Source organism: Penicillium paradoxum, assembly GCF_028828445.1.
Source record: "Penicillium paradoxum strain IBT 22861 chromosome Unknown utg000003l_segment0_segment0, whole genome shotgun sequence".
Lineage (NCBI taxonomy): Eukaryota > Fungi > Ascomycota > Eurotiomycetes > Eurotiales > Aspergillaceae > Penicillium > Penicillium paradoxum.
This window is the reverse complement of record NW_026643181.1, coordinates 1,918,960-1,946,400: the sequence shown is the minus strand read 5'-3', so window position 1 is coordinate 1,946,400 and position 27,441 is coordinate 1,918,960. Positions and strand designations below refer to the sequence as shown.

General features: G+C 51.2%; 7 protein-coding genes across 7 annotated transcripts; all 7 read left to right on the top strand.

The window, feature by feature from the left end:
• Window positions 1–2,048: 2,048 nt before the first annotated feature.
• N7457_002639 (glycoside hydrolase family 76 protein) lies at window positions 2,049–3,552 on the top strand (the record flags this gene model as incomplete). Its single annotated transcript, XM_057173685.1, has 3 exons — window positions 2,049–2,139; window positions 2,196–2,890; window positions 2,956–3,552. 3 exons carry the CDS (start codon window positions 2,049–2,051, stop codon window positions 3,550–3,552), a joined length of 1,383 nt encoding a protein of 460 aa, XP_057033836.1.
• A 1,044-nt stretch (window positions 3,553–4,596) lies between these two features.
• ireA (bifunctional endoribonuclease/protein kinase IRE1) lies at window positions 4,597–8,066 on the top strand (the record flags this gene model as incomplete). Its single annotated transcript, XM_057173684.1, has 3 exons — window positions 4,597–6,387; window positions 6,432–7,555; window positions 7,670–8,066. 3 exons carry the CDS (start codon window positions 4,597–4,599, stop codon window positions 8,064–8,066), a joined length of 3,312 nt encoding a protein of 1,103 aa, XP_057033835.1.
• Window positions 8,067–8,630: 564 nt separating this feature from the next.
• N7457_002637 (uncharacterized protein) lies at window positions 8,631–11,558 on the top strand (the record flags this gene model as incomplete). Its single annotated transcript, XM_057173683.1, has 2 exons — window positions 8,631–8,887; window positions 8,969–11,558. The coding sequence occupies 2 exons, from the start codon at window positions 8,631–8,633 to the stop codon at window positions 11,556–11,558; spliced, it is 2,847 nt and encodes a 948-aa protein (XP_057033834.1).
• Window positions 11,559–11,900: 342 nt separating this feature from the next.
• On the top strand, window positions 11,901–14,860 carry N7457_002636 (Branched-chain amino acid aminotransferase II; the record flags this gene model as incomplete). The annotated part of the gene is made up of 5 exons (XM_057173682.1): window positions 11,901–12,040; window positions 12,103–13,144; window positions 13,197–13,384; window positions 13,643–13,746; window positions 13,797–14,860. 5 exons carry the CDS (start codon window positions 11,901–11,903, stop codon window positions 14,858–14,860), a joined length of 2,538 nt encoding a protein of 845 aa, XP_057033833.1.
• Window positions 14,861–17,082: 2,222 nt separating this feature from the next.
• Window positions 17,083–21,402, top strand: N7457_002635 (CDR ABC transporter; the record flags this gene model as incomplete). Its single annotated transcript, XM_057173681.1, has 1 exon — window positions 17,083–21,402. The coding sequence occupies one exon, from the start codon at window positions 17,083–17,085 to the stop codon at window positions 21,400–21,402; it is 4,320 nt and encodes a 1,439-aa protein (XP_057033832.1).
• Window positions 21,403–21,933: 531 nt separating this feature from the next.
• N7457_002634 (uncharacterized protein) lies at window positions 21,934–22,761 on the top strand (the record flags this gene model as incomplete). Its single annotated transcript, XM_057173680.1, has 2 exons — window positions 21,934–22,455; window positions 22,522–22,761. The coding sequence occupies 2 exons, from the start codon at window positions 21,934–21,936 to the stop codon at window positions 22,759–22,761; spliced, it is 762 nt and encodes a 253-aa protein (XP_057033831.1).
• A 1,855-nt stretch (window positions 22,762–24,616) lies between these two features.
• On the top strand, window positions 24,617–27,398 carry N7457_002633 (Kha1p; the record flags this gene model as incomplete). The annotated part of the gene is made up of 3 exons (XM_057173679.1): window positions 24,617–24,748; window positions 24,796–25,875; window positions 25,938–27,398. The coding sequence occupies 3 exons, from the start codon at window positions 24,617–24,619 to the stop codon at window positions 27,396–27,398; spliced, it is 2,673 nt and encodes an 890-aa protein (XP_057033830.1).
• Window positions 27,399–27,441: the final 43 nt, after the last annotated feature.

Below are 27,441 nucleotides of genomic sequence, written 5' to 3'. Positions count from 1 at the left end.
CGGCGGTCTGTTCAGCGTCCATTAGCCACTCAGTGTGTTAAAGCTGGGGTTCGGGACAATCCACGTAGCTGGTTTCGATCGAAATCGAACTTGCTGCCAGAATATGCCCGAATTCCCTATGGTAAATTAAAGTTCCGAATGGAAGCTATTCCTACCATATACGTCTTGAGGGAAGAAGATATTTAGAGAATTGGCTTCTAGAAAGACATTAAACTACACAATTGAAAGGACGATTCAGAAGACACCGCAAGGTCGTAGAAGGGGCCGACTACGTGAAAAGCATCCAGCCTCAGTTGACCTGTCTGCTTTCCAGGAGGGACCTACCTAGGTATATAGGTTACACGTAGGCACTCATGAGCATGTGCATTGACAAACTAGGCCTCGGGAGCTACTGAATAGGTCAGTACCTGCATATAACTGTCTTGACTTTGAAGATTTACCCTTTCAGCTCACTATCACATCTACTCCGTACAGGTCCTGAGTTAAGTCCCAATGATCCTCATGTAAGCTGCGAATCATACTTCGGGAAAGGCCCTACTCTAGAACCTCACATGGCCTCAAGCTCTTGAGTCTCATATGAAAATGCTTCGGCCAAAAGAAGTTCTGCTCTCACGCAATCTCTCGTATCTCAAAACCAAGATAGGTACAAACGTCGTCGGATGGCATCATTTCCATGGCCCCGAAATGCTGTGTTCTTAAAATGTCCAGCAACACGAGCGAAGAAACAAAGGATGACATAATTCTATTGCATACCTAGGTACCCGCTATGGGCAGCAGTTATCTTAGTGAAGAAGACATAATTTCTGTTACGGAGTAGTGGCTATGTGGCTAAACAGGGCTGTGCGTATGACAGGCCGCGTATGTATGGATGGCCGCGTATGAGAGTTGCATTGCGTATGTGATCTGGAGTAGGACTGGCTCCAGCTCAATAGAAACTTTATCCACCCACACATCCCAGATAGGTATGTATGTATGTAAGTGGTTTCTAAATAGCTTATGCAGCAAAGACCTGTGAGAGACACATCTGCTTGCACTATCCCGTACAGCAGATCTACTTGTACGGAGTACTTAGTTCCATGTATTTTTGATGGCGGCGTAGATAGAGCGTCCGAGCTGAGTGGTTCATTTTAGCAAGCCCGATAAAAACGCTTTCATAATGAAGGGCAGAAATCATCTGTGAACTGAAGTCAAGTAAATAGCAAATACCTGGGTACCTTTCAGGTACCCTCCCGGGCTGCCGGTGACCGTGTGGGACCGACCCTCGATGCCTGATTATTCAGGCCTCCAGCCCCTCAAAAGCGGCAGACCCAAAGCGGGTCGAGGCTTAGCACACGGGCAACGGGATAGCGCGATTCCCCCGATACTGACTGAACTGAGTCGGAAGACGCCATAAACATCCATCATCTACGGAGTGCGAAGCAGTTCAAGTGCCAACTAATACTTTTCCCGTGTTCTGGCTGCATTTTTAAAATGACGATCACCTTCTCATCCGTGGGTCATAGGTGGGCGACGGACCAGATCGGCACCAAGTCGAATAGGCTGATCTGTTCGAATGACGGAGTACCCAGTCTAACGCCATATAATCCCATTGTACGCAGGACTCACTACGGAGTACCGAGGTGATTATCAGAGCAGACAGTAGGTGGAGTAATGCTTATGCAAAAGCCAAGGGATGGCCCAGTGCTTGGCTTATTGTTTCATTCCCTACTTCCAATTTGCCGCCAGGCACGGAGTCTAACCATGCTTTATTTTTAGGGCCAAGGTTACTGTAATTCAGTAAGTAATCGAGGGGTCAGGGAGACTCAATCTAGAGATACCATCTAGATCGATATCTATAATATAGAAGGAAAGAAATAGGAAGAAAAGGAGCAGTACCTCAAGAGTTGACAGGCATTCTTAGATGCAGCGGTCCAGAAGCATTGCAACCCCGGTACTGTTACCGGCTACGGGGCTAAGACCCCGTCATCTTCTCTTGGCCACCCTTGGCCTTTACTTTCTCATCCACTTTCGCTCCCACGTCGGCATCTACGCTCGTTTGAACTGCACACATGATTTTATCCAAGTGGCTGGCCACGCTCCTGGGCGGCGCCTGTGTCGTCCAGAGTGCTGTCGCTCTCGAGTTGAACATCGATGACGAGCGTATGCATCTCCCCCCTCTCTATCGTATTCCTTGGCTAATATAGTGCGATTCTCAGAATCTCTAAAAACCGCGGCGAAAACTGTCGCTACCACGATGATGGACTATTATGACGCTCGCGATTCCAAGAACATCCCCGGTAAATTCGATGGCACATGGTGGGAGGGCGGTTCCATGTTCATGACCCTCATCCTGTACTGGTGGGTCACTGGTGATACCCAGTTCACTCCTGCCGTTCAGGAAGGCATGTACTGGCAAAAGGGCGACGACAATTTCTTCCCCTCCAATTACAGTCAGTATCTCGGTAACGACGATCAAGTCTTCTGGGGGTTGGCGGCCATTACTGCTGCGGAACTTAACTACCCCGAACGAGAGGGCGAGCCCTCTTGGGTGTCACTTGCACAGGGTGTTTTCAATACTCAGTACCCTCGCTGGGATACTAGCAGCTGCCACGGTGGTATGCGTTGGCAGATTTGGCCTTACCAGGATGGTTACTTGACAAAGAACGCCATCTCGAACGGAGGATTGTTCCAACTTTCGGCTCGTCTTGCGCTTTACACTGGAAACAAGACATATGCCGACTGGGCTGAGCGTATTTGGGATTGGAGCGCCACGACCCCGCTCCTAAAGCAGAAGAACTGGAACATCGCTGATACCACCACCTGCGGCACTCAGTGTACGGATCATGGCGATTTCCAATGGACCTACAACTATGCCACCTACATCAGTGGTGCTGCCTACATGCATAACTACGTAAGTGCTTTTCTCTTGGAGGTTCTTATACTAGCCAACGCGCATTGATATTAACCTCTCGCTAGACCAATGGCACTGAAACAAAGTGGAGGGAGGGTGTCGTGGGTCTCGTTAAGACCTCCCAGCAATTCTACCCAACTAAAGGATTCAATGGAGCCGCCGGACAAATTCTTTCGGACATCACCTGCGAGCCCTTGGGCAACTGCGATCGCAACCAGATCACCTTCAAGGCTTATTTCACCAACTGGCTTGGAATGCTGACTACAATCGTCCCCGATACCTACGACCTAATCTACCCTCAGTTAAGGACATCGGCCCAAGCCGCTGCGAAGCAATGCTCGGGTGGTGACGATGGTCAGCATTGTGGTATTCGCTGGTACAAACAAGCCGACTGGGATGGAACCAAGGGTCTGGAGCAACAGATGGCTGTACTGGGTGTCCTCTCTGCCAATCTGATTCCCTTCAAGAACAAGGCACCCTTGACTTCGTCATCAGGTGGTACCTCCAAGAGTAACCCGAACGCTGGCACCAATTCTTCAGACAATGATGTGCCTATCCTGAATACCATTGGTACTGGTGACCGGGCAGGTGCCGGCATCTTGACTGTCGTCTTTGTCGCCGGCTGGGCTGTTGCTGTGACCTGGATGATCCGTGGTGGCTAAGCTTGTGTGCGATTTCCTATGTCTTTCTTCGGATCATACGTGATCCCTACACTGTTCTATATTTCCATTCTCCCGACATGCTTCTTTTACACCCTTCTCAATCTGTATCTACATTTATTCTTTTTTTTTCTTCTTCTTTTTCTTCTCATGTTTCTAATTTTCGCTTTTTTTCCCCCCATTCCACCGGCACTTCTGGCGTGTACTGCCCGAGGATGGGGTTGCGGCGTTGGATGCGCTGCTCGGATCTACATAGTGTGTTTTCCTTTGAGATGTCTAGGTGAAAATGAACTTTCTCTTGTCATGATAGCTCATATTTTGGGCGTACCCATGTAACAGCGTGTACTGAGTACGGAGTACATTGGACCTCCATTTGTAGCATACGGGTTTCGGCCTTGATTGGTCTTAGCCCCTGAGGCTGGGCGTCAGCTCCACCATGGGGGTCAAAGGCTGGGGATCACTCAGGATGAATGATCCACTGTGACTCGTTCACACGGAAGACGGTGGCAAGAGTTCACGCATGGAATCCTCCGTAGGGACTCTGTACTCTGTAGGGGGGATACATACAGTTGATGCACAACATACAGGGAGTAAAGACCAATGGAAGGCCAAGCGGAGAGAAAGTCTCGAATGTTCTTCTTCTGCTAGGCTACACTGTATTCAGAGTAGCCCGAAGGCGTGCGTGGACCAAAGCACCGGTATCTCCTGTGACGAGGGTGGAGGCGGGAAAACTTGGTCATTAATTGTATCGTACACGTGTATTACACACAATCCCCTCTGCCTCCTGGACTCTCCCCTTTCATTGACTTCAGCATTCTCACCATCTCTCGTGCATCTTCATCAGGCCGTTCCTCGTTTGCTAGCATTTTCCCATTTGGATTATTTTGTGGGTGGGGGATGATCCGCTACCCGGATTCTCGACTCGATCCACACTCTCACTCGATCCGTTAACCCTCTTCTCTCACGGCCTATGAAACGCCCTTTACTCCCTCCTTTAACCCCTCGATCGTCACTCTACTCCTCGATTTCCGTGCTGATAGTTCAACAATGCGGTGGCGGCTGCCGGGCGCCAGTTCGACACTCCCCGCCAGTGTCGCACTCCTCCTTCTGCCAGCCCTGGTCGCTCCGCAGCAGCATCCAGATGTCCATGACTCTGTCTCTCGGGTCTCTGTGCCACTAGCACAAGAGTCCCCAATTCGAAATGTAGCCCATGTGGCTGCACCATACATCGTGAAACCCAACGATGCGAGCGCCCTTGCGACTCTGGCTCTGGCAGGCTCCGGCCGTGCCGTTCGAGCCCCTCCTGTCCAGGCCAGCAGCACCACTGCTGGTCTGGCTTCGCAGCTTCACGCGCGGTCCCTTCAGGACTGGGAGGTTGAGGATTTTGTGCTACTGGCGACCGTCGACGGAACTATTCACGCCCGTGATCGCAAGACCGGGGCTGCCCGTTGGGCCCTTGAGGTCCCGAGCAGCCCTGTGGTCGAAAGCATCTACCACCGAGCGAACCGTTCCAGCTTTGACGATACAGAGCCCGAAGATGATTTTCTCTGGATCGTCGAACCCAGCCAAGATGGCAGCCTTTACATCTACAGCCCCGCTCCAGATTCCGGCCTGCAAAAGCTCGGCTTGACCGTCAAGCAGCTTGTCGACGAAACCCCCTATTCAGGCACCGAGCCTGCCGTGACCTACACTGCCCGGAAGGAAACCACATTGTACACCATTGATGCTCGGACGGGCAGCATTCTGCGGGTGTTCAGTTCCCGCGGCCCAATTACCGCTGCACCCGAATGTCGGAAGGTGAACGGAGAAGATTCAGACTCTGAAGAGTGTGAGTCGACCTCCGGCACTTTAGTTCTTGGTCGGGTGGAATATGCCGTCGCCATACAAAACACGGAGACTGGGGATCCAATTTGCACCTTGAAATACTCCGAGTGGGCACCGAACAACCGTGATATGGACCTGCAGAGCCAATACTACAGGACAATGGACCAAAGCCACATTTACAGTATGCATGATGGTGTTGTTCTGGGATTCGACCACTCGCGCATGGATCGGCCTCGGTACACCCAACGCTTTTCATCCCCCGTGGCACGGGTCTTTGATGTGGTTCGTCCTGCCAACAAAGATGCGCCAGACGGGTCAACTCCGCTAGTGCTCCTGTCACAACCATTACAGCCACCGGACCCCGACTATGGACCGCTCGACGATGAACGAGACATGCGTGTATTCATCGATTGCACCGAGGCAGGTGGATGGTATGCCTTTTCAGAGGAAACCTATCCCCTGGCCACCGGTCGGGCCCCAATGGCGCAATGCTATGACAAAGACTTCTTCCGCCGGGGACAGGCGCTCATGAGCCTCACTGCACGTCAGCAGCGAAATGCATTGGCGGGCGTTCATTCTCTCACTGGCCCTCGTATCATTCGATCGCCTATTCCCAAAATTGCTGGCTCATCCACCTTCGAACTCTCGAACGACACACCCCGCGATATTCTGCGCAGTCCTTCTGAGCTGGCGTTACCTCCCGCGCTCCGAAATAGCGCCATCATTCGAAAGAGCTGGGACAATGCGTTGGATATCGTCGTGACCTTGATTTTACTGTTCATCTGCACGTTCATATACTTCAATTCGCATCATCTACGCGATCTAGCCAAGCAGAAATTGGACATCAAGAACATCATCAACTCGAATGATAAGCCTGCTCTATCGGCCCCATCTACCCCTCATGTCGGCAGTGCTCCGGATATTAAACGTTCATCTACGCCAACCCAACAAGTTCCCAATGTGACTGTTGATTTGGATTTGGACGACCCGACCCTAGATGGAGCAACGACCCCCGTGCCTCACGAGACCAAACCCTAGAACCCGCTCCACGAGTGCAGATCCGTGAGCCATCTCGTGGTCCTGATGACGAGGACGCCGATGAGGCTGGAAAGCCCAAGAAGAAGTCCCGTGCTCGTGGATCTCGCGGAGGAAAATCACACCGCCGTCGCAAGAAGCCTGGCAGTGAAAATGATGGCCCTGAGGGGGCGGACCAGGCCGTGGAGCAAGTCAACCGGCTGGCGACCCAACCCCGACTTGAGGCATCTGTCCAGATGACCCGGTCGGTCTCGAATGAGATCATGGAAATGGATGGTGTTATTCGCATTGGTCGGCTTCAAGTTTTCACAGACATTGTGCTGGGACATGGCAGTCATGGAACCGTGGTTTTCCGCGGCTCGTTCGATGGTCGAGATGTAGCCGTCAAGCGTATGTTGATGGAATTCTATGACATTGCATCCCACGAGGTAGGCCTGTTGCAGGAAAGTGATGACCACCACAATGTGATTCGATACTTCTGCCGTGAGCAAGCCACCGGGTTCCTGTACATTGGCCTCGAGCTTTGTCCTGCATCCCTGCAGGATGTGATTGAGCGTCCTGTCAACTACCCGGAACTTGTTCAAACCGGCTTAGATCTACCTGATGTGCTACGACAGATCACCCAGGGTGTCCGCTATCTACATTCTTTGAAGATCGTCCATCGTGATTTGAAGCCTCAGAACATTCTTGTCGCTATGCCGCGTGGCCGCACTGTATCAAAGACATTGCGACTACTGATCTCCGATTTTGGTCTGTGCAAGAAACTGGAAGACAATCAAAGCTCGTTCCGGGCCACCACTGCCCACGCCGCTGGAACTTCTGGCTGGCGTGCCCCTGAGCTTCTAGTAGATGATGACGGTCCCATGTCTCTTGCATCACAGCACACTGAATCCTCTGAACCTGCCGTGGTAGACCCACAAACAAATCGCCGTGCTACTCGGGCTATCGACATTTTCTCGCTGGGTTGTGTGTTCTACTACGTCTTGACACGAGGCAGCCACCCGTTCGACAAGAACGGCAAATTCATGCGCGAGGCGAACATTGTCAAGGGTCAATTCGATTTGGAAGAATTGAACCGCTTGGGTGACTATGCTTTCGAAGCCGACGATCTCATCCGCTCGATGTTGGCTTTGGACCCCCGACAACGGTAAGAATTGATCACTCCAACGCCACATGTACTTTACTGACCCGGATTTTTAGCCCCGATGCAAGCGCTGTCCTGATGCACCCATTCTTCTGGCCCCCCCTCAGACCGCCTCAGTTTCCTCTGCGATGTGTCAGACCACTTCGAATTCGAGCCCCGCGATCCTCCGTCTGACTCTCTTCTCTGCTTGGAGTCAGTGTCTCTACGTGTAATGGGCCCTGAAATGGATTTCTTACGCTCACTACCACGAGACTTCAAAGACAATCTCGGCAAGCAGCGGAAGTACACTGGGTCGCGGATGCTGGATCTCCTGCGGGCTCTTCGTAACAAGCGCAATCACTACAATGATATGCCTGATCACCTCAAGGACAATATCGGTGGACTGCCTGAAGGATATCTCAATTTCTGGACATACAGATTCCCAAGCTTGTTGATGAGCTGCCACTCTGTGATTGTTGAGTTGGATTTAACTCGCAATGATCGCTTCCGGAGGTATTTTGTGCCCCCAGAATAGAATAGATGTTTGGCTTGGGATACAATTCAAGAATCATATTTGGAGATAGTTGAAGAATTGATGCCTGTACCTTTTTTTCATCAAGGATATGTATCTGGATAAAATGAGTTGAGCAGGAGCCTGTAAGTCTAGACCATCAAGACACATCCGAGGCATGTTTGAACATAACCAGTACGAATGAACCAGTCTGTTTGGGGGTATCTCATTTCGGGGAAATGCCCCCAAGATGTGACTTGTAGACCCTACTGATAAGTGGATCGCGGACGTGACTGTTTCGCGCCATTTTCTTCCGCGTGCTCAATTCCCTCCGCACTTTTTTTTTTCTCCTTCCTATACCCACTCGTCCTGCACTCTTCCCTTTGGCGTTTGGCGCCCTGTTCCTTCCAGAGATCATGCATGTTTGATACATCTGTTTTTTTTTATTTGTTCCTTACCATCCTCCCATTGCCGGCTTCGACCAGTCTTTACGATCACCCTCATCTCTTCTTTCCCCCCACGCGTTAATTGCCCCTAGCAATACTATCACCCGCATGCGCCTCAGCCCTTATCGTACACTTTGGCGCGATGGTGTTTCTTCGGCTTTCAATTAAAGTCTTTCCCAGGGAGCAGTTGGCCCCAAGCTCAAGCTCTAGTTGGGGTAGATCCCTCCTTGGCGGGAGAAAGTCTGTCACCGATGAGTCTAGTCAGGGATCCGCGGCTTCCACAGCAGTGAAGAAACCCGGCCTCTTCCTGTTGGTTCTGGAACAGCCGCAGGATGTTTCCCTTGGTGGCCTTGCGGGGATGATCCAGGAACATTGGGGAAAGCTTCACCCGGAATTAGAGTAAGTGTTCAGTCGCCTCGTCAGATGACATATGCTCCTCGAGTCCGGTGAACTCGCCTTGCTAACCTTTGAGTTTGCTAGACCTCTCTCAATTAAGAAGATCGTCGACGATACGAAAGAAGATATCGATCTTCACCCCGATTTGACCGTTGCCGATGTCTGGGTTGACTATGGAAAAGCTCGTACCGATGGCCTTGACCAGCGTGGCTCAGTTCGTGTGTTACAGAAGCCTACTGCAGCTGTTCCGGAGCGGTTCCCCTCCGTTGAGCCAGATTGGGATGCTGCTATCGCTGCCTACGAGCACAAGCGCGCGGCGAAGACTAAAAAGGAAGCCATGGAGCGCGAGTTCCCTGCGATCCAGGAAGAAGATGAGGAGAGCGAGAACGGATGGCAGCGCAATCGATCTCGGTCTTTGACTCGCTCCCAGTCTCAATTGGAACAGTCGCCCGCCTCGGCCGAAATTACGACTAATAAGCCTCCTCCCTCAACACAAAAGTCACCAGTTGAGCATCGTCATCGCGATTTACCTCTTTCTTCCGTCGAAGTCCGCAGCCCTGTTACTACCCCACCGCCGGCGCAGTCTGGTCCTACAATTGCGGGAACGCCGCCTCTTAGGCATGAGAGCGAGGAGCTCGGCGAATCTCCGTCACCAGCCGAGCGACGTCCCTCTGTCGCGCGATCACGATCTACACCTGCTTCTGAGACCGCCATCTCAGAGCTTCAGACTAAGCCGCAAAAGCTGGTCAAAATACCTATCCCGCGTGCCATTTCAACTCAACAAACCCAAACAACCGAAGAAGCTACCTCCAGCTCAAGCAGTGAGAGTGAGTCTGAGTCCGCTCATCAGCAGATCGCGACGGAAACAATCAAGGCGCGCATTACCAATGGCGCAGCCACTAAGAGTGTCTCGCGATCTCCGCAAAAGAAGCAGGTGGAAGCGCAGATTATAACCTCCAGCGATGAGTCCAGTGACGAGGAAAGTGACGACCAGAGCGAGAGAGATGAGCCGGAGAAGAAGAATATTGAGCAGGATAATAGAGACGAAGAGACTGGTTCTGATGGCTCTGAATCCGAAGCAAGTGAAGAGGGTGGGCCCAAGGATCAAATCTCGACGCCTCAGATTGGTCAATCTATCCCGAAATTTAGCAATATCGTGGATATCATCGACCTTGACGCAGATGGTGATGTGCAGATGGAAGCACGGGATCTCTCGCAATCCCAGACCAACGGTGCATTCCCCCAAACTCGATCTCGCAAGCGCAAGCAGAGCTCTGTAGAGCCCATTCCAGTTAAAGAACCTCGTCAAGGACAGTCTCACCCCTCAACTCGGCAACAGACCAAGTCCAATTCTCCGAGATCTGTGCCTGAGGTTGTTGTGTCTTCCCAACAGTCACGGCAGTCCGAATTTAAATCCCCGCTTGCTGCACCTGAAGCAACTCTGCCTCTTGCTCCGGTCAGCCCAAAGCGAAGACTTGAACGTGCGCCTTCGTTTTCCAGCCCAGGTCGCAGGGCGAGTATCCGCGAGGAGCAGGCCTCTCCCAAGTCACCGCAATCTGGCATCGGTTTGGGTTTTACAAGGAGTCCTCCTAGCAACCAGCATGTCGCGCTGGATTTCTCTCAAGACTCTCCCAGAACTGCAGACCTACCATCCACTCAGCGCTCTTTCGGCGGGCCACTGTTCCCAAGCAGTAATGGCACGGTCATCCCTTCGTCTTCCTTCACTTCTATGAATAAAGAAACACCTGCAATCGAGAGGACGAAGAAGTCCGCCATCCGCGCAAAGGATTCTCCGGCATCAGAAAGGCGATCCGTATCTTTCGCCGACGAGGGCTCTGAATCCGTTGCCCGCTCCACCCCTCGTAATGCGGCAATCAGCTCCAAATCCACCCGGGCGACACCTTCTAGTGCCACCCCACGAAATGCCGCTACCAAGCCCAAGCCGGCTCAGCAGACACCCACTCCGGCTGTCAGACCTACCCGCGGAACGCCATCGATCTCCACACCCGGCACTGCTACTAAAAAGACACCCAAATCTACCTCCGAACCAGCTCGAGGAACACAGTCACACGTTGAGCCAGTCTATCCCCCAGGGTTTGATGTGGCCAAGTTGAGGCAGGAGATTGAAGACGAAAAGGAGGCGAAAAGAATCGCTAAGGAAGCCGAGAAGGAGCAGAAAGGAAAAGAGGCCGCGGAGAAGGCAGGAATCGAACGCAAGCTTCAGGAAAGCACCGATCCCAAGCACACCATTCTCCTCACTGAGATGCTCACGATCTTGGGCAAAATAGCCAATCCCAAGGCTGACATGGCCAGGCGAAACAATCTCCGCTCCCAGCTTGCTCAGCTGCGCATTCAGGAGAAAGACTGTGCACAGAAGTTGGCGGCACAAAAGTCAAACCCGCGCGAGTCTGTCGCCAGACAACCCCGGCCAACCCTGAAGGACATGCTTAGCAGCCAGAAGCAGGAGATGGCTGCCAAGACCGCGAAGCCGCGAGTTGAGGCCAAGCCCGCCCCAGCTCCCCGGGGTGATGTGTATGAAGTGCCCAGCTCCAGTGAATCCGATTCCAGCGACTCTGATTCCAGCGACAATGATTCTGACAGTGACTCGGGCGACATCATGCCCAATGGCCAGTCGGTGAAACTGCGCAAGCCCTGGTCCCAGCGATCCACTTGAGTATTTGGAGCTTTTTTCTGTTGCTCCTTGTTTTCTTCTTTCCTAAGATATCCTGTTTCTTGCATCCATGCGCTGCGGTCTGTCTTCTTTCAAGACAGTGTACATTTTTAACCCGTGTATGATACCTACTGCTGTACCCAATACTTATCACAAATTTCAATGTGCAATTGAAGCCCTGTAAAAGACCAACTCAACATAAACGATCTACCTAATAATTCTGCAAAATGTGTACATATCGACTCTATATATGCTGGAATCACTCGGCCTTACGTTCCGATGCGGCTATAGCCTTTCTGGCCACTCGGTTATGGCGTAATATCACATTGACCTCAATCTGCCTAGATGTTGGCGTTGTTCGGTCTCAAACAACCAGAGTACCCAATTTTTGGAAGGATGATTGATAATTCCGCGAATGTCTTGGGGGTGATTTACTACAATTGTCATTTTGTGCTGGCGAAGGACGACTACCAGTCATGGCAGCGGTGATAACCAGGTATGAATCCCACGCCACACAGCACATCTCAAACTAATGTACGCAACGCAGCCCAGTCACGACGACGGGATACAACCCAGATCCCACCAAAATGATGAAAGTCGCACAGTGGATGGGCACCCGAGACATCAAAGTAGGCGCTGTACCCAAGCCCAAAATCACAGACCCTAGCGACGCCATCGTCCAAATCACCCACTGCACAATCTCCAGCTCCGACCTACACATCTACGAAGGCAAGCTCGACAACGCAATGGAAAAAGGCGATATCCTCGGCCAAGAAGCCATCGGCCTCGTCGACGAAGTCGGCCCCAACGTCAAGACCCTCAAACCCGGCGACCGGGTCATCATCCTACCCGTCATCGCCTGCGGCAGCTGCCCCCACTGCCAACGACAAGAATACTCGCTCTGCGACCAGACCAACCCATCCGCGGAAATGGAAGCCGCATACGGGTATCGTCTCGCCGGGAAATTGGGCTATGGCCGCCTTTGCGGCGGGTATCAAGGCAACCAGGCGGAGTACTGTCGCGTCCCGAACGCGGATTTAACGTGTGTTAGGGCGCCGCATCATCTCGATGCGCGGAAATTGCTTGGGTTGACGAATGTTGTTACCACGGCTTGGCATGCGCTCGAATTGGCGGAGGTGCAGACTAACGATGTCGTTGGTGTTTGGGGATGTGGGCCTGTGGGTCTGGCTGTGCAGCGACTGGCGAAGCTCCGTGGGGCGAAAACGGTTTATGCTATGGATCGAGATCCGCAGCGGTTGCGGATTGCGGAGGGGTTTGGCATGACGTCTGTTGATATGGGGGCGCGTTCGGATGTGGGGGAGTATATTTTGTCGATTCAAGACCAGGGTCTTGATAGGTCGATTGAGACTGGTGGCGTTTGGAATCTGCGGGAGCCTCAACATGCTTGTTCCCCGATTGGGCTTGAAGGAAAATGTGAGGATGCGCTGGCAGCTATTATTAAGGCTACCCGGAAGGGTGGGAATGTTGCTTTGATGGGGAATATGCTCTTCGCCACACATGATTTCCCGATTGGGTCTTTGATGCAGAAAGCCTTGACGGTGCGTGGTGGCCAGACGTGGCCGCAAAAGGTAGGTAAAGCTTTTCGCGTTTCAATCGCGATTGACCGCTCACAAAATATAGTATTATCCATATCTCATGGACCTGGTAGTCGAGGGAACAATTGATCCTTCGTGGATGTTCACATATGAGGACGAGTTCGAGAATATCGCGGATCTATATCAGAGGGTCGCCCAGCGTCAGATCCCCGGTGGGCTCAAGGTCTTCCTGGTGACTGCTTTTGGACGTAGCGAGCAGATGCGAAAGTCGCGGTGAGATGTGCGCTGATCTGAATCATGAATGTCGTGAGAATCATATCGGAGGCCTGATTCCCTTTTGGGACTAGTCGACGCTACGCCCAGCTTGACGAGACCCTCTTCAGCTGCTGCTAAACCCTAGCCCGCACAATGGCTATTCAGCTGGACTATTATTGAACATACATGCTAGACCTTGCACCTCGTATCTGCAACAGAATGAGATAGCGCCCTGTAGTCAGCAAAACCTTAGCCCGGGCACCGGGGATATAAAAGCCAGAGCCCTCCCGGGAATCTACACTCCACACACTTCTTCATCATGTTCCCCCCACCACCAGCTGACATTGATTGGAACAATCTTGGCTTCAAAGTAAGGGACGGTAAGCAACCCCCCACCTCGTAAACGACCTTAGATTTTAATTCCCACCAGGCAACGGCCATGTGGAAATCCACTTCTCCCACAGTGGAGATAACAAGTGGTCACAACCGCAACTCGTCGCCTCACCCTTCATAGCCGTGCATGGGATGGCGCCTGGCCTCAACTACGGCCAGCAAGTCTACGAAGGACTCAAAGCCTTCCGCCACCCAGGCAATGACAAGATCACTATCTTCCGACCGGACCGCAACGCCAAGCGCATGCAGCATTCCGCCGAAGTGGTCTCCATCCCACCCGTTCCGGAAGATCTGTTCATCGAATGCGTTCGGCTGGCTGTCGGTGCAAACGCGGAGTATGTACCGCCCCACGAGTCCGGTGCGGCAATGTATGTCAGACCTATGCTCTTTGGATCCTCTGCGCAGCTGGGATTGAGCCCACCAGATAAATATACACTAGCGGTGTTTGCCATGCCGACTGCTGTTTATCACGGAGCTAGTGCCGTCGACGCGCTGATTCTCGAGGACTTCGATCGCTGTGCGCCGCATGGAACTGGTGATGCTAAGGTTGGCGGAAACTATGCGCCGGTTGTGCGACACAGTGAACGGGCCCGTCGTGAAGGGTTTGGAATCACGCTTCATTTGGATAGTGCGACTCGCAGTGAGGTTGACGAGTTCTCGACATCTGCTTTCATTGGAGTGAAGCGTGATGGTGATCAGGTTACTGTAATTCAGCCGGATAGCCGGCATGCGATTGACTCGGTTACGGCGGCATCGGTGTTGGAGATTGCGCGTACGTTGGGATATCGGGCGGAGAAGAGACGGGTCTCTTATGAGGAGCTGTGCGAGTTCGATGAGGTTATTGCTGCGGGCACGGCGGCGGCGTTGGTGCCTGTGGGTAGTATCACGATGCGATCCCGCGGCGATAAGTTTGAGTATCGTTGTGGGACTGGAAAGGAAGGTGGTGAGGTTTTTGCTAAGTTGCTGCGGACACTTCGGGGTATACAATCTGGAATAATTGAGGATAGCTTGGGTTGGAATTTCGAGGTGCAGGCACCACCAAAGGGTTGGTTACAGCAAGGACAGGAGAAGATCGAACAGAATGGTGCCAACGTGCCTTGAAGGGGTGATTTGATATAGACTGTGGGTCCTCCCAACTACGAAAACACCGCGAATTCTGCATTTTACGTTCGTTGAGCTCAGAACACATGTAAAGCCTAAGCAATTCGTAGGATTAGGTCGCATCGCGAGTGAGGACCGCAACGCTTAATCTAGGTCACGAGATGAATGCCCATGCTACCTTTTCTCTCGTCACTCCGATCTTTCCAATCTTCAAAGTCCAAACTTTGCTATTACTTGACCATGATACCTACAAACTGCAAGAGTGAAATCCGTTCTAGTGACGCTCAGGGGAGGCATATCACTTTCATAGGAAACATCACCCTTCATGGGGGTCACGAGCTCAACCTGGATCCCATCTAGACTCCATCGGAGAACATCTTTAGATGTCATAAAAACAATCCTTTGGTCCAAACTCGCGTTATATGGCAACCTACTACCCGGTGCTAGTTAGTCCGTGTCTAAAATCGCTATGTACGGTCGTTTTCGGCTGGACTCAGTGAGCTCACGACGAGATAAAAACAAGTCGCTGTCCTGGAACACGCTGAGAATCTACGTATATAAAAACATACGCTGCACTATTATCCTAATTGAGGGTGTGCAGGATATATCTGTACGCTTTGCTAAGGTTTAGTTGCTGGAAGACAGTGATGCATTGTTGATCTAGGACCACTCCAGATGTATATATTGAACGTATTAGCTGGTGATTGAGGCTTTACTCCGGATATGATTCAGGAGCTTGCCATCTTAGAACCAAGTGATAAGGCGACCAAGGTGAAGGTATAGTTAATGAAGTTAATGAAGAGATGCCATATGGATGTCAATTCAATGAAGGGAAGATGTCTGCGTACCACAAAGTAGGGACATTCAATCTTGTATCTCCCGAGGATATCTTGGCTATATCTATGTTGTAGATATTGGTGGTTTACTAGTTACACTCGTTTTCTGTATCATGCATTGATTCTAGTTGATTATCCGTTCCTGTCATGTTTGATTGGTCGTCACATACTCTGTACACCGTCATGATCTATATAATATTCGGATTGTATATGCAGGGTGATATACGTTCTGTTCCACTTCATATCTGCGCGATGTAGCAATGCAGATGCAGGTGCACACCTGCATCTTTGCACTCAATTTGGGCTGACTGATTTCTCTGTAGAATTCAAAGGCAATAATCAATCGATAGGCCATGTTTGACTAAAGGAATGACAGCGAATTTTATGCCCAACCCCGCTGTAGGTACTTTATGTCAGTGGGGATGATCAGGTGGATCTTTCTAAGACTGTCAGACAAATAAGGCTAGATACAACAGCTCAACGGTAAATGTCACCTTTTTGCCAAGTGGACTACTACTCCATAAATGGATCTACGTTAGCGTTTGGTCATAGTATACTCCGTACTCCTTACGGAGTACTCCTACCTAAAAATATAGATGGAGGCAACGCAATAATCAGGGGGCTAAACAGGAAACATCGATGCCTGGTGCATAGGGCCACAAAACCCAAGCCCAGGCAAATTGTGCAAACATTAAGACAAAGCAGGATTCAAATTTGGTGGCAAATAGGAGGCACAGCATACGTTAGGCCTAGACTGGAATGGAGGTAAGCCAAAGTACCCCTAAACACCGGTTCTATGCTCGGGGTCGGGAATTGACAGTCCGTCTTGTGGATTCGGGTGGACCGAAGTTTGGGACACTTGACTCGTCAGTGATCTCAATTGTTCTAAATTGGAGGAACTGGGGACTTAGTGCTCTCTTAGTGTAATATGGTGGCACTTTACTGCGTGCCACTACATCACTCATATGCAATGATATTAAAGGGGCAAGGATCAGATCTGAACGTGGGAAGTGGGTATTCGATGTACTTTGCGCATGTGAATGCATTTACCGAGTACAGTTTAATATGACGCAGTCCGGATGTGCTTTGATATTTGCTCTGATCAGATGAAAAAAAAGGCATTAGCAATGAGAACCAGCTGAACCAGCTGAACGAGAAGAACCAGCTGAAATGAGGAAGAACAGGAGGAACAAGAATAGTTGTCGGTGGAACGGAGTCCGTTCCGCCGTGATACATTATGCATCGGGAAGGCATTGTGCCGATGAGCAACATGGTTAACTCCGCACAACAGTGTCCCTGAATGGTGCTTTTTGTTAAAATGGTCGGGTTCGCCGATTATCTGCCAGACTCAAACTCTCACACTCCTTTACCCGGCCCTCTCTCACCATGGAGAAGGACTACGACGAGCCCGAATTCGCTCCTATCACGGAGCGAAGTGAAACCATATTAGATGAGCGAGAGCAACAAGCTCTGACTCGTATCGCCTCAACCAAACTTGGCCAACAACTTTCCAGGTCTGCAAGCAAGCGGGATGTCCTACCCCCTCATCTTGACCCCACCAACCCGCACTTTGATCACCGCCGATGGGCCCAGATGGTGTTGGATCAGGCCAATGAATCAGGCATTGAGATCCCGACTCAAGGCGTGGTATTCTCCAATCTCTGCGTGAGTGGTTCTGGCTCCGCTCTACAATACCAGGAAACCCTCACTTCCAGTTTGAGGGTGCCTTTCCGTACCGCAATACGAGCTTTGACAGGAAATACGCTCCCACCCAGACAAATCCTTCACAGTTTCGATGGCCTACTTCATGGTGGTGAGCTCCTTCTGGTTCTGGGTCGACCAGGCAGTGGATGTACCACATTTCTCAAGACGATTTGTGGACATCTCGGGGGGCTGACCATGGAGCCTGAAAGCACAATCCATTACAAAGGAATTGCATTCGACCATATGATTAAGCATCACCGAGGAGAGGTCGCATACAACAAGGAGGTCGACGTGCATTTCCCTCACTTGACTGTGGGCCAGACCCTCACATTCGCTGCTCATGCTCGTGCACCACAACGACGTTTGGAGGGCCTGACCCGCAATGAATACGTTGAGACCCTGACCCAGGTCGTTCTGTCGGTCTTTGGGCTATCCCACACCTACAACACCAAGGTGGGCAGCGAATACGTGCGTGGTGTCAGTGGAGGCGAGAGAAAGCGTGTCAGTATTGCGGAGATGTTCTTGGCTCGCTGTCGCATCGGAGCTTGGGATAACAGCACTCGTGGTCTGGACGCCGCCTCGGCTCTAAAGTTTGTGAAGTCGTTGCGTCTTGCAGCTGACTTGGGAAAGTCCTGCCACGCCATTGCGGCCTATCAAGCCTCGCAGTCTATGTACGATCTTTTCGACAAAGTGGTCCTTTTGTATGAGGGATACCAAATCTACTACGGATCCAGAGAACGTGCAGTGTCTTATTTCGAAGACATGGGCTGGGAGCGGCCTGAGCGCCAGGTCGGTGGTGACTTTTTGACTGCTCTCACCAACCCAACAGAACGCAAGGCAGCGCCTGGCATGGAAGATAAGGTTCCTCGAACAGCAAAGGAGTTTGCTGAGTATTGGAAAAAGAGCGCAGAGTATCAGCTCTTGCGCAAAGACATCTCCGACTTTGAAAGTGAATATCCACCAAACGGAGCCGATGCGAAAAAGCTTGAGGAAAGTCATGAAGCGCAACAAGCGCGCCACACTCGAGCGCGCAGCCCTTTTCTCCTATCCGTGCCGATGCAGGTGCGTCTTTGCATAGTCAGGGCCTACCAGCGTATGCTTCAAGATCTCCCGACAGCCATGTCGCCGGTTGTTGTTCAGATCGTTCTATCTCCGATTATTGGTTCTATCTTCTACAACACTCCGAATGATCCCAGCTTTTTCTTCCAAAAGGGCGCAGTAATGTATTTTGCTGTGCTTATGAACGCCCTACTCACAATCAACGAAATCCTCCAACTCTATGCTCAGCGGCCTGTTGTTGAAAAGCAAGCTGGCTACGCATTTGTACACCCCTTCACCGAAGCCCTCGCTAGTCTCCTCGTTGATCTCCCGATCAAGATCATACGAATTTCAATCTTTACCATTGTCCTTTACTTTATGGCAAACCTACGCCGTGAACCGGGTATATTCTTCATTCATTACCTGTTCTTGCTTACTGCAGTCTTGACTATGTCTGGTCTTTTCCGCAGTGTTGGTGCGCTGACCAAAACCGCTGGACAGGCCATGGCTATTGCTGGTGTGCTTGTCCTATGCATTGTCGTTTACACTGGATTTACCCTACCGCAGCCGTACATGCACCCGTGGTTTTCATGGATTCGATGGATCAACCCGATCTACTATACATTCGAAGCACTCGTGGCCAATGAATTCCATGGTCGAACATTTGATTGTACATCGTTCATTCCAAGTTATGGAACCGGTACATCCTTCATCTGCTCAACTGTCGGCGCAATGGCTGGTCAGCGAACTGTATCTGGTGACGACTTCATCGAGAGGAATTACCATTACCAACATTCTCATCTCTGGCGAAATTATGGAATTCTCATCGCCTTTTTCATCGCTTTTAATGCTCTCTATCTGACTGCCACAGAGTTGATCACTAATGACAAGTCTAAGGCAGAGGCCTTAGTCTTCAGGCCTGGACATGCCCCTAAGTATCTCCAGAAAGCTCATAACGTCGAGCTTGGCATTGAGGAGGTCAACAAACTCGAGCTGCAGAGGACCAATGCAACTATCCGTCTTCCCGAGCAAACAGATATTCTCTCATGGAGCGGCCTCAACTATGACATCCCTGTGAAAGAGGGAACCCGCCGACTCTTGGACAATGTCAATGGCTGGGTCAAACCCGGCAGTCTGACCGCTTTGATGGGCGTTTCTGGAGCTGGAAAGACAACGCTTCTGGATGTGCTTGCGCAGAGAGTTTCTATTGGTGTTGTGTCTGGAGACATTTTGGTGGACGGCAAGGGTCTTGCAGCGAACTTCCCTCGTCGCACAGGCTATGTGCAACAGCAAGATCTCCATCTTGATTCCACGACTGTGCGAGAAGCCTTGCAATTCAGTGCGATGCTGCGCCAGCCTCAGAAGGTCACCAAGAAAGACAAGTTTGACTATGTGGAAGAAGTCATTCGGGTTCTGGGCATGGAGGATTTCGCCGAGGCCGTGGTAGGAAACCTCGGCGAGGGCCTCAACGTCGAGCAGAGAAAGTTACTCAGCATTGGTGTTGAACTGGCTGCCAAGCCTACATTGCTCATCTTCCTTGATGAACCAACAAGTGGCCTTGACTCCCAAAGCTCTTGGACAATTTGCCAGTTCCTTAGGAGACTCGCAGATCATGGACAGGCTGTTCTGGCGACAATTCACCAGCCTAGCGCCCAGCTCTTCCAAACGTTCGACCGCCTGCTCTTCCTGGCGAAGGGTGGAAAGACTGTCTACTTTGGCGAGGTTGGAGATCAATCCTCCACCCTTCTGAAATACTTCGAGGACAGTGGCGCTCGGCCCTGTAAGCCGCTTGAGAACCCTGCCGAATACATACTCGAGATGGTTGCTGGTGATACTTGCCCAGTAGATTGGGTAGAGGCATGGAACAAGAGCTCGGAGTATCAAGGGGTGTGTGCTGAGGTTGAAAGACTTCGCCACGCGCGCAAGCCATCAGTTCATCAACCTTCTGTGGACGAGTCTGATGAATTGGATGACGATAATTCTGAGTTTGCCATGCCACTCCGAACCCAGCTGTACTATGTTCTTGGACGAGTCTTCCAGCAATACTACCGTCAGCCAGAATATGTCTACTCCAAGTTCATCCTGGGTATTGTGTCTGGTCTATTCATTGGCTTCTCCTTCTGGAAAGCCGACAGCAGCCAACAAGGCTTCCAAAACGTTCTTTTCAGTATTTTCCTTTTATGTACAATCTTCGGCACTCTGGTCAATCAGATCATGCCCAAGTTCGTCGTCCAGCGTTCTCTTTACGAAGTCCGTGAACGCCCATCCCGCATTTACTCCTGGAAGGTCTTCATCCTATCCCAAATGATTGTCGAAATCCCCTTCCAAATCTGCCTCGGCATCTGCTCCTGGGCCTGCTTCTACTGGTCCGTCTTTGGCTCCGACCAAGATTCCGAGCGCCGCGTTCTGATTATGCTTTTCATTGTGCAATTCTACATTTATGCTGCAAGCATGGCACAGCTTGCCGTCTGCGCGATCCCAGAACCAACACTTGCAGCTATGCTTGCCACGTTGATGTTCGGTCTTTCATTTATCTTCAACGGTGTCATGCAGCCTCCCGACGACCTCCCCCGTTTCTGGATCTTTATGTACCGTGTGTCGCCCTTTACCTACTACATCAGTGGTATTGGAAGCACAGCGCTGCATGGGCGCCCTGTTCAATGCAATGCGGCTGAGATGAGTGTCTTTGATCCACCCTCCGGTCAGACATGTTTCCAATATATGGAGAAGTACCTCGCAAGTGCACCGGGTGTGCTTGCCAATGGTAATGCTACCTCTGGCTGCGAGTACTGCTCTCTCAGTTCGGCGGATCAGTATCTCGCTACTCGGAAGATCAATTGGGACAATCGCTGGAGAGATTATGGAATCTTCTGGTGCTATTTCATTTTCAATATCCTTGCTGCCATCCTGCTGTATTACCTGTTCCGGGTGCGGACTTCTATGGCTAAAACAAAAAAGGTTTGATTTTCTTCGTTCGACAGACGGCGAGGGGAGGGTGTGAGTTTTGTTTGGTGTTTGCTCTGGTCATCTTAGACTCTATGTGAGGCTTTTTCTTCCCATGCATGTGTGGGATATATTGTTACCTGGCTCTTTCGTATGGCCGCTGATAAAAGACATTATATATGTCTCACTTTGCTTCCTTTTTTTCAATTTTCGCAGAATACATTCTTTGTTTTCCTCTTTTTTTTATTTTCTTCTTGGGAAATGGATTCATCTAACTACCCATGATGAACGGAAATCTATGTTTATTGGTGTGGGATCTAAAGGATCACGCATCGCATCTGGCTTTGTATTCATAGAAGCAGCACGTCTTGTGTTGCTACTCAAAAGACCATCAATCGCATCTAGCAATTGTAGCTTGTGTCTCAGATGATCTATATATACGAACCGATCCCCAGGCAGTTTGTTGCTATCCTAACACTTTCCAGCTTGGCTGAATTAAACCACCTCACTCATCTCATATCCCAAGTTTTGGCCAGCCCTTCAGAATCCAACATGGAGACTTGGTGCCTGCCTAGAACCCAAATCCCCGATCGCCTCTACCGAGTGCAGCGTGACAATTCAACCACACAAGATATTGAGATGGGTCTACAAGCCGCAGACGACTCAGTCTTCATGACCGACAACGATGAATTTGCAGAATTTGTTCAGTGGCACATCAACAATGATCAAGAAATCGAAAGCATGCTCATCTCAACGTTCGCCAGCCTCGCCCAGGCCAAGGACTGGATGAGTCGGAAATGGCGCACGTTCGAGGACGGCGCTCAAGTCCTGGAAATCGATACCAGGCACCTCGGCCATGGTTACGTCTTCCGCGCTATCAGCATCGTCAACGAGAACGCCTTGGATACCTCTGAAACGACCACCGACGATCTTCACAATGAGTACCTGATCCTACATCGTGTTCCTGCTCGCGCTATCGTCGCTCGGCGGGCCGGAATGTCCACCACACGCGCGGAAGCGACCTTGGTGCAGTCCCCTCGGGCTAGCATCAGCAGCAGCTCAGATGTCCCGAGCGTAAGTTTGGAACAATTGTCGCTCGGCTTGCAGTCCGGGCAGCGACAGTGGAATATTCTCCTACAGGGCAGAGCGATCATTACCCCGGCGCCGGCCCCTGCTGAGAGCGTGTTTGGCTCTGCCCGGACACCTTCGAGTGGATTGTCCTCGCGAAAGGACTCAATTTCTTCAATCGCCGTCGTTTCTGGTTCGACTTCTTCTCAGGCCAGAACCCCTGGGGATAGGACTCCGCGTAGTGCATCTGGAGAAGACGCGTCAGCAACACCCATGACTTCGCGTCGTTCGTCCCACGCCCACGGGCCCTAGGAAGAGTGATGAACTCTGCAGATCCTGGGAGATCACCGGTTGAGCTGCAATGTTTAACTTTTGCTATTGAAGAACCGATCTCACGAATCATTTTTCCATTTATTTGCTGCTTAACATGTCTCCTTCCGTTGCGGCTTTCCTTCGTAGCGGCACACCTCATCCATAGATCAATGCATAGCCCAATCTCTTACTATATTGTTTATCTGGTGAAAGTGGAAATGCGAGAAAAGCTGAAACTAGTATATGTTTTCTACCCACGTGGATGGAATCCTTTTGTGAGCAGATACCTTCAACGGTGAATCGCCAGCTTCGAATGTCAGGTACCCGTTGATGAAATTCGTTGTTTATACCCATAGAGAGAGTCAAAACCAGCTAGACCGAGAGCAATCCCCGGATTTATTGAGAGCAGAATTGCGTGGGATCGAGTACATCAGGCGCTTGAGCTAAGTATAATGTTAGTAATGCCAACCAAGATGGACACATAGGTATGCAGTTCACCCGGCTGTAGTAAATGATCGGTTCCTTCCACCCCCGGTGCATGGTAGACAGTCTGCTGGGCTTAAGCTTAGACCAGAGCACTGAGGTGACCTCTTAGATGTAGAGCGCTATGGCAGGCGGATGACCTGTCCAGCGCCATGCTGTCATGGCCAAGGTATGCGATGATACATAGCCCCACCTCCACGGGCAGGGAATGGAAAGGCAGCTTGTATAGCCTTGGAGGTAGAAATGGTTGCATGGCACTGTATAATCTTTGAACAGGCTTATTTATAGCCGAAGGGGCCTCGTGATAGCAAAAGGCCGAAATGTGGAGAAGGTGCAGGACGAGGGAGCCAACTTGTTGGAGGTAATAGGCATAGGAGGTGGTCTACCCAGATCAAATCGATCGGTCAATAACGCCATCATCTCCTAATGCCAATAGAGGAAAGTCAAACGTCATGATCGAAACTTACTCTCCACAAATGTGAGGCTTTTCGGCTTTTCATCAGCTTTGACATATGTGATGTGTTGTTTGAGGAGGGATATAGAGCCCCGCCCTAACCGGGGATATATATACGGAGGACTCCGTGTACCGACAGCATTCGACTATTTATTAGTTTATTATTTAATTTGATAGTATTTTATGATTATCAGACTTATATGTTGAGGATAATAAGCAACATAAAACACATCACCTCCAAGCATGTGCTCCATAAACAGGGACCAAGCATGGGGAGAACACATGCCAACTTTGCCAATGGGCGTTTTCGGCTGCAGGAAAGATGGATCACGAGGGATATCTGTGGATCAATCCAAGGAAATTAGACGATGAGGGACCCTAGATCGCCAAATGAGGGAAATGCGTGGCTTGCCATTGGAGGAGCAGGTCCCTCGTATGCGATCTACAAGGGATCTGGGGTACATCCGCCATCTGCCCAGGAAGGCCCGAGCTGTCAACCTCCCCACGTGGGACATTGGAGCGGAGGTTATTGTGTGGAGTAAGAAGTATGGAGAAATGAGTAGGGAATGGCGATAGTTTGAATACTCCGTTTGCGTCTGGGGAATGTCCTCCGACATTAAGGCTCATTCCTCGGGAGTAGGAATGGTACGTTTCAGAGTCCGGTGAGGCTTCTTTGTGCCCAGCCACCACCCCTAATTAACACATGAGACGGAAAAGAAATAAGCGACTTGGGCTTGACCGTCAGAGCATTTGATTCGACCGACGACAAGCCTAAACAGTTGGAGGATCCGTGGGCCATCGAATCTTATTGGGCGTGCTCTAGCGGGGGATCCAAGCTGACACTTTCGTTTGTGCCCTTTCTTAAAACCCCCCAGCTGCCAGCGCTCTGCCAGTTCTGCCTGCTCAGGGTATTTCTCCATGGCGACCAGCACAACGACCGCAGGTGCGGCCACCAGCACCGTCCGAGTCGCCCCGCAGGGTGGCATTCTGGAAGGTGGCAACCCATCCGAATATGACCCCAAGAACCCGCTGGTGTTATTTATTATCCAGGTAGCTATGTCGCCGGTGGGAAATGGACATGAATTGACAGGAGACAGGCTGTTATTATTATCGCACTATGTCGTTTGATCCACTGGCCCCTGTCGAAGATTCGCCAGCCCCGAGTGATAGCAGAGGTGATTGGAGGGATCGTCCTGGGCCCATCGGTGATGGGTCGCATCCCCGGATTTACCGATGCCATCTTCCCCACGGCCAGCATTCCCAGCTTGAATGTAGTCGCCAATCTAGGCCTGGTGCTCTTCCTGTTCTTGGTCGGTCTCGAGACCGATGTCCGCTTCCTGGTCAGCAACTGGCGGATCGCTTTGAGCGTGTCCGCGGCGGGCATGATCCTGCCATTCGGGCTGGGGGCTGCCATCTCATATGGCCTGTATAATGAATTTCACGAGGACCCGGGCACCAAGCCAATTGAATTCGGAACCTATCTACTATTCATCGGTATCGCCATGGCCATCACTGCATTCCCCGTGCTGTGTCGTATCCTCACTGAGCTAAAGCTGCTCTCAACTCGCGTCGGTGTGATCGTGCTGTCAGCCGGTGTAGGTAATGACGTGGTGGGCTGGATCCTACTCGCCCTGTGCGTTGCTCTGGTCAACGCGGGCACTGGGATCACGGCCCTATACGTGCTTCTGGTCTGCGCTGGTTACATGCTGTTCCTAATCTTCGCTTTCCGACCGCTGTTCTTGCGCTTCTTGGAGAAATCAGGCAGTTTGCAAAAAGGACCCAGTCAGTCAGTGGTTGCCCTGACCCTGGTCATTGCCCTTGCGTCGGCATTTTTCACACAGGTCATTGGCGTCCACGCTATTTTTGGAGGATTCGTAATCGGCTTGATTTGTCCCCACGAAGGCGGTTTTGCTATCAAACTGACCGAGAAGATCGAGGATCTGATCGCTGCCATTTTCCTGCCACTTTACTTCACCCTGTCCGGTCTGAGCACCAATTTGGGACTTCTGGATTCTGGAATTGTCTGGGCCTATGTGGTTGGAGTTATCGCGATCGCGTTTATTGCCAAGGTGACTGGAGGCGCTCTGGCATCGCGACTCTGTGGCCTACTATGGCGGGAGAGCTTTTCGATCGGCGTGTTGATGAGTTGCAAGGGTTTGGTTGAGCTGATTGTGTTGGTGAGTATCTATTTTTCTGGTTCTTGTTCTCCTTTGCATCTAATCTAATTTGAATCTCCCAGAACATCGGTCTGCAGGCCAAGATTCTGAGCATTCGCACCTTTACAATTTTCGTTGTGATGGCTTTGGTCACCACGTTCCTCACCACTCCGTTGACAACGCTGTTGTACCCACCGTGGTACCAAGTCAAGGTCGAGCGTTGGAGACGGGGAGAAATTGACTGGGATGACAATCCTATCCAACGCGATGATCGCAATGATAGCGTTGCCGTTGCCAAAGATCAATTGAAGACTGTTCCTGTACGCAAGCTCCTCGTCTATCTTCGTCTCGATGGCCTTTCTGGAGTCTGTACCCTCGCCGCTCTTCTCAGCGCAAAGCGCCCCGCGTCCCTGTCCTCCCGCATCCATCCTGCAAAGATGCCACAGCAGACCGAACAAAATGTTGAAGATCCCATCACCTCGGAAGAGGATAAAGATACTACACTCAAGGTACACGGTGTTCGGCTGATGGAATTGACCGATCGTGATTCCAGTGTCATGAAGGTTGCAGCTGCAGGCGAGCATGCGCTCTGGGATCCAGTGGTTAACACATTCCGTGCATTCGGAGACTGGCATGATCTGTCACTCATGGCTGGTGTATCAGTCGTCCCCGAACACTCGTACGCAGACACAGTGATCAGCATGGCCCAACAGGACACCTCAGATCTGCTCCTGCTCCCCTGGAGTGAAACTGGAACACTGGCAGACCACCACAACGCATTGGAGATTGATGATGCAAATCGCTTCTCTAACGGCGCTTACACAAGCTTCATTTCTGATATCCTGCAGCGGGTCGCAGGTCATGTCGGAATCTTAGTAGAATACAGCCCACCTACATCCCAATCGAAGCGACCTGCAATCTCGCGCACCGCCAGTGGTCTCAGTCTTCGAGGCTCTACATTTGCCCGCCAGCCTACCGGGAGCCGCTCGCATCACATCGTCCTCCCATTCTTTGGCGGCGAGGACGACCGCTTGGCTCTTCGTCTTGTGCTACAGCTTGCTAAAAACGATCAGGTCACTGCGACCGTTATTCAAATCAGCGGGAAGACCAGTGATCTCTCCAAGACGGCCGTGTCGACTGTAACCAGCGGTTCGAGCTCAGGTGGAATTCCCACCTCGCAGTCAGACACGATCTTCTTCGAGACGCTTCGCGACTCAGTACCCGAGGAGCTGCAAGACCGTGTTGTCTTCCAGGAGCCAGCTGCCACTGAGGGAATCACTGATACTGTCCAACTGGCGGTGGTTTCTGTGCGAGAAGAGCTCAACCACACTTCCAACAAAGCAAATAATATTGTTATCGTTGGACGTCGCAGTGTCTCCATCGAGATCGAGTTGGGCCTGCCCGAGGATAGTATTGGTCAAGATACGCGTCGGGCTCTTGGAGCTGTCGGCACGGCTATGGTGCAGCCCCAGAATAAGGTATTCGGGAGTGTGTTGGTGCTGCAGGCTGGCACTGACTCTGGGTTGGCTGATTACTACCGTTGAACATAATCTGAGATACTCCTTTGCACAATTCTGAAGATTTCCC